This window comes from Rissa tridactyla, chromosome 7 (assembly GCF_028500815.1).
Source record: "Rissa tridactyla isolate bRisTri1 chromosome 7, bRisTri1.patW.cur.20221130, whole genome shotgun sequence".
In the NCBI taxonomy this organism is placed as follows: domain Eukaryota; kingdom Metazoa; phylum Chordata; class Aves; order Charadriiformes; family Laridae; genus Rissa; species Rissa tridactyla.
Window position 1 is genome coordinate 25,656,883 of NC_071472.1, and position 6,000 is coordinate 25,662,882.

Genomic DNA, 6,000 nt, shown 5'->3' on the forward strand with positions numbered 1-6,000 from the left:
AAATTCACTTTTGCTTGAAATGCCGGTTTTCTGTTCAATTCACACCTTCCAAAGAGGAGCTCTTTGGAGTTTATATTAGAAAGTACAATAGCACCTGGAAAAAAGCAATGTGAAAGGAGCTCTTCGAGGATACATAATGCTCCAGACTCTCCCCATTGGGGCGTGATGATGTCTTCTGCCACGGTTCCTCCATTTATTCTACCTTAACACCCACTTCCTCATTCCTTTGTGTTACATCATTGCCAGGATACTTCTGAATGCATAGATTGAATGAGATTATCCTCAGGAATAGGCAAAGTAACTTCTTAAAATGAAGCCTTTCAGCCAACTGAAAGAAGCCAGGCAGTTCAGCCTTTAACTAGAAGTCAGACAAGTTCATTGCCACTTTGGTTTTCCTTGCCTGGAACGAGAAATTCAGAAACAGTGGTAACTTTTTTAAAACCTTTGCTACACACATAATTTGTCTTTCGCTACAATACAGCTTTACAGTAATTATTCTGAATGTTATGCTTTTTTTCAGAACAAATTCCCCACATAAAGGGGGAAAAAAAAAAGAGTAAAGTGGTTTGTAAGAACACACTTTTTTTGGTAAATCTAAGTTTTCACCTAAGAAATTTATTATCAAACAATGAGTCTACAGTCTAGCTCCAAAGATCATTAAGATATGAGGCTTCAAAACCTAAACATTTACACATCAAGCAACACTACCTATCTTCATAAAAATGAAGTGTCCTTAGCAAAGCTTCCTTTGAAGTTAGACACTCTTGAAACTTCATCAGATTGGCTGGTCCAGTTCAACTTTACAGTCTCTCCTTCAAATATTTTAGGGGAGTACTTTTTGAAATGGTATAAATCAAAATAGCAGCATCATGTAACAGACGCAAATACGAATCCACAGAGTTATGAAACGTTCACATTTACATGTTTGTGCTGTTTTGATTTTCATTTGTTTGGGTTAGACTCAAGAACCAACACTGCAATGTGCAGTGCTTTCTGTCTCAATCCAGTATTATAATGGGTGCTTATCTTGGAGTATTTAAGAGGTTCCATTGAAGTCAATGGGGCTTATTCATACGCTTAATGCTAAGCACATATGAGAATGTTTGCAAGGTAAGTGCCTTAGAAAATCTGCCTAGTAGTAGTGGCTTGAAGAGGTATGAAAATTAACATAGGATAAAAATTACTCTTACTTGAAATCTATTTACTTTCCACATGTAAATACATATGACTTTAGGAACAATGTGAGCAGACATGTATCCAAATTCCCTAAATCTTTTGGGAACTTGTGTTTTAGTATTAAAATATTGTAGATTAGTTTCAGAATAGCTACATTTCATTTGATTATACAATGTGTAATCCATGAAAATGTAGTACATGATGTATCAGTAGTGTTTCTAATGCTGACCACCACCCATACCTGGTTTTGTATGCTTGACAGTGCAATAAAATGTCTAAGATTATTCAGTATGAGTGTAAGGAATGTTTCACATTGGTGCATTCCCACATCTGGAATGACAGATTTCACAGAGGTATTTTATTTATAACATCATTTTCACCTAAAATTATAACTGCGTATTAATTGTGAGGAGAGTATGCTGTAAATTTTCCTGTTTACTAGGAAGAAATATATCATTCCATTGTGTGAGGGTTTATTCCATTATGTGAGGGCTTGTTAATCTCACACAAAATTTCAAGGAGGTAGGAAGCAGCCTGGTGAGAGCGTGCTGTGTTAAAACAGGTCCCTGTGTTGTCATCATGGGACCGCCTTAAAGTGCTGGAACAAACGTTACACTCTGAGTAGGAATTGCATTTCCCTCCTCTGCTTTTTCTTAATCTAAGCAAAAGAAACTGACACAAATGTTGTCCTTATAATAGTGATTCAATCAAACTATCTAGCTAAGGAATTCAGTTTTACTGCTGAATTTACAGTTTATTTGATATTATGCAGAACAACTAATTTTGCCCCCGCACTGGTGGGTGTATTGCCTGTGTGGTGCTGATCACACAAGCCAGTTAAAATTCTGCAGTCCAGAACTAACCTGAAATGTTTTGCTTTATGACTTACCTTCGTTTCTGTTCTTAAAAACTATTGTAAATGAGCATCTGGTTTATCAAAGCAAAATGTATTGATTAATATTTTCTTACCTAAGTGAGTGAAATGATGGCTTATTTACTGAAGAGCAAGCACAGCCAAGAAGGACTGAAGTGATGTCTGCTTTTTTTGTGAATTGCCAGTAGAAGTGTCCACCAAAAGTGAATCCACTTTTCAGGTTGGGTTAGATACACTTGTGCAAGCTAACGCTGTCTGGCAGGTCTGTTTGATGAAACTTGCCCACGCGGCCACAGTTCTAACCGTGGCCTTCTCACCCGTGAATCAAGCACACTTCCAGAGGGAATCCATGAACATACACCCTCACATGCTCATTTTACACTGTCATTGTCCAGGAGGGCTGCATTTTAAACTCAAACTCATAGGGAAGGTGAAAGCTCTTTAATGGCTGAGTGTGTTCTAGAAATGGCCTTGCTGTTAGGACCTAATGGTCTGAAAATGAAGGTGTGTACATACTCCAAGTTGTTCCACATGATATTCCTTTTACTTTTCAATGGGGGAAGATGGTATCAAAGAAAGGCACATTGAAGGGGCTGATTTTCATTCTTAGTTAAGGCCTTTTACAGCATCCAAGCAAGAGAAAGGGTTCTCTGAGCGCATGTAAATTACACTCATGCTCATTTAAAGCCTGTGTAAATGCAAATCACACCCTACACATGAGGGCATCAGCATTAAAATTATATTTTCATTCATATGACTGCTTTTATTGGCATATGTCTTCACACTCAGGCACAGTTAGGTGCTTCGTTTAAATGATGATGAAATACAGTGCTTGTTCTCTGATTGCATACCATCTTTTCTTTCCAGCGCATGATTGCCAACACTGTCAGGACGGTGAAATTCTGCCGAAGCCAATCTTTCAGTAAGTGTATTACAACATCTGCACAGTCAGCATTAGCATCAGTAGCTACAGTAATTACAACTAATTCTGTGTGTACCACAACTCAAAAGCCTGGTTTCCAGTGATGCTTCTATGTTTGGATCCTCCGATGTTTCACAGGGTGAAATATCTTTCAGGAAGCTCTAATAACCCCCCTCTCCTCCATCTCTTTTCCAAGCATGTGAAGGTGCTAAATATCTGTGAGGTCTCTACACATCTGTCAAATTAGAATTGGTTGAAATTAGCCACTGTGTTCAGAAGTGGCTGAAATAAGGCCAGCAGACAGCAGCACACAGATCCAGCCAAGATACTTGCTCAGATAAACCCTGTTTTTATAGGAAACCAGTCCGGAAACATGACGTTTATAAATGACATAACCGCATAAGGTGATGACCTTAAAACCTGTTTGTCAGTATAATTACCAGAACTTAGTTGAGGCCATGTAAGATGACAGAGCTGTATGATCAAACATCCCATCTCGGTGCCCTGTCAGTCCCCGTCACACTGGCATTTCTTCAGCGCTTCATTTCATTTTGCCTCACAGCAGCCTTCCTCTTTCTCAAAGAACAGAGTAAATAATATAAACCAATATATTTTTATAAAACTAGTTTCTTTCCATCTGGGTCAAAGCTTAACTCTAGAAGATCAATTAAGGGACCTTTTTTTTTTCTTCCACCATCAAGGTTTTTCTGCCTATGTATCTTTAATTTTAATCTATTAAGCACTAGTGAGGCCTACACATACTTAGAAATGCACGTGGATTTTCACTATACATAACAAAATGTTAGTATAGGGATGTACCGTATCCAAGTCCCGTGCTTTTTGTGTTTGTGTGTATTTATATATAGCAGATGCTTCAGTGTCTTTATTTTGGAGAAGTTTAAGTTACCTAACCTGTATTTCATTAAAATGTAACCTGTTCACTGTGAAGCTGAAGATACTCAGATTTTAACTCAGTGGTATTTCATAATTGTTGTTGGAGTAGGTATAATGCGGTTATGTTAAGTAATGTAAACAGGCAGTATATTTTGAGGCTCGACTGGGGCAGCCACTGATCCCTACAGTCTTACAGATATTTAATGCTGTGCTAGAAATGGGAATGTTTCATGAAAGGAGGCTTAAATCAATTATATAGTTTTCAATCTGTGTGAAAGCTGCTGGTTCAAAAGCTGATGGGCAGCTTTAAATCATACTAGTTAGCTATATAATTTATAGCTGTTGACTGCTAAGGTGATGTATAAAACCGTAACCAAGGGCCATCAATTTGAGCAAATGTAGCCAAGGATAGCTGAGAGAAAAAGTTAATTTGTGAGGGTAGTAACCAGAAAGACTATCAGACATGGCGGAAAGGTTTCAGAGAGAGCAATTTCCAAATATTTTCTTTTTAACTCACCAGGATCTGGTGTTTCCTGTGACAGCTCGTAAAGAGTTATGCATTCTGTTCAGGCATTTGTTCATTTAAGTGTATCAATCCTACATCGTTTCTCTTTCACCAGATCCTGACGCAGCCCTAACTAATAAGAACCATCAGGATGTTCGGAGCTATGTGCGGCAATTAAATGTGATTGACAACCAGAGAACTTTATCACAGATGTCTCACCGACTGGAACCGCGTCGAGCATAAACATTTGAAGCAATGATGAGAAATGATCTTTTATCCTGTCAAGGTCACTTGTTAAGAACTTCACTTTCTCTGCTACCGCACTGCCACTACAAAAATAAGCAAAAACATATTCTAAGGTCTTAGGCAACGCACAATGTCCCAGCCCGTCAGAGAACTTTGGCTGAGGAAGGATTTATGCACTGTAGCTGTATGGGTGGCCATGTTGTGAACTGTTAATTCTGAAAGTGGAGTAGATGATTTCTCATAGGGATAAAAAAAAGGTGAAAGATAAAATAGAATCGTTGGTGAAAAATACACAAAAAGCTTCTAACAATTCTAAGGGAGGTAGTGTCTTTCTCTCTAATTAAAATTCTGTATTTTATGATTTATTCTCCAGGTCAGGACCAAAACTGGTCATCAGTTTGGCTTGCCCGGCTACTGTTGACCTCAGTAGGAGATGTATGTAAGCATCTGATGAAAAAATGTAGGTTTAAGAGAGGTCCAAGGTATAGTTCCATTCAGAGAAGACTTACAAATGTTTCTGTTCGAAATACAACAGATACTAAGAAAAATTTCTAATTTTTATCATACTGCCTACTACTGCAAGCAGGGTGGCCATTTCAGAAAACTGACAGGACTGAAAATATTTGGAATGATAAATATATTAATCCGTGTTTACATTTTACTTCTTTTTTTAAACTACCAATCAGGTTTTTACAAAATTCCATTACGGTAGTAAGGTTGTTGAAATCAATAGCATAAAGGTAGCAAAGAACTGGTTCAAAAAGAGCACAATATGCACAAACAGATTTCAAGAGAATAATTTCCTGAACATTAAAACCTTAAACTTCAGCTATAATTAATTGTGGCTGGTTAACACGTATTTTCTGGTCTTAAGCATTTCCAAATATCTTAATTTTCAGCCAATTGTTTTGCACTTTCAATAGACTGTAAATAAATGTTAATGCATTATGTTCTAGAATATTTATTTATGTAATAGCTATTGTGCCAAAATTCAGTTTTATTTATTTTGTTTAGCATGTTATGGGAGTGCAGCTTTTGTCTTTATACTTTGTGTGCTTTTCACGTGTAGGAATTGTGTGATGTAAGTTTTCTGTAAATAACACGCAGTACCTTATTAAATGTAATTGCCGGAAGGGTTTAGTCGCTGGCCTTATTTGCACTTTCAGCTTCATTCCTGCATAAATGCCGATGCTATTAATTGGCCAATACAGCAAACTTCGCTTGTCATTTGCTGAGCCTCAAAACCGCAGCTGACTGATGTCCAGCATGATATGGATGGCCAGTGTAAAGCCAGTCAGAGCCGTCCCTGCCACAGGGGATGGCAGCCTTGCGCTCATGTAACACTACAGTTTTATTAGCTGGTTTCATTAGAGTTCCCAAGGA

The 6,000-nt window shown here is 37.8% G+C and overlaps 1 protein-coding gene across 2 annotated transcripts in view; it reads left to right on the forward strand.

The window, feature by feature from the left end:
- RAPGEF4 (Rap guanine nucleotide exchange factor 4) overlaps window positions 1-5,089 on the forward strand; it is a 156,152-nt gene extending 151,063 nt beyond the window's left edge. For both annotated transcript variants that reach the window (XM_054208785.1, XM_054208787.1), the window contains 2 exons: window positions 2,918-2,972; window positions 4,487-5,089. In XM_054208785.1, coding sequence (XP_054064760.1) covers window positions 2,918-2,972; window positions 4,487-4,614 — 183 coding nt within the window. In that variant the 3' untranslated portion in view covers window positions 4,615-5,089. The remainder of the gene's footprint in view (window positions 1-2,917; window positions 2,973-4,486) is intronic.
- Window positions 5,090-6,000: the final 911 nt, after the last annotated feature.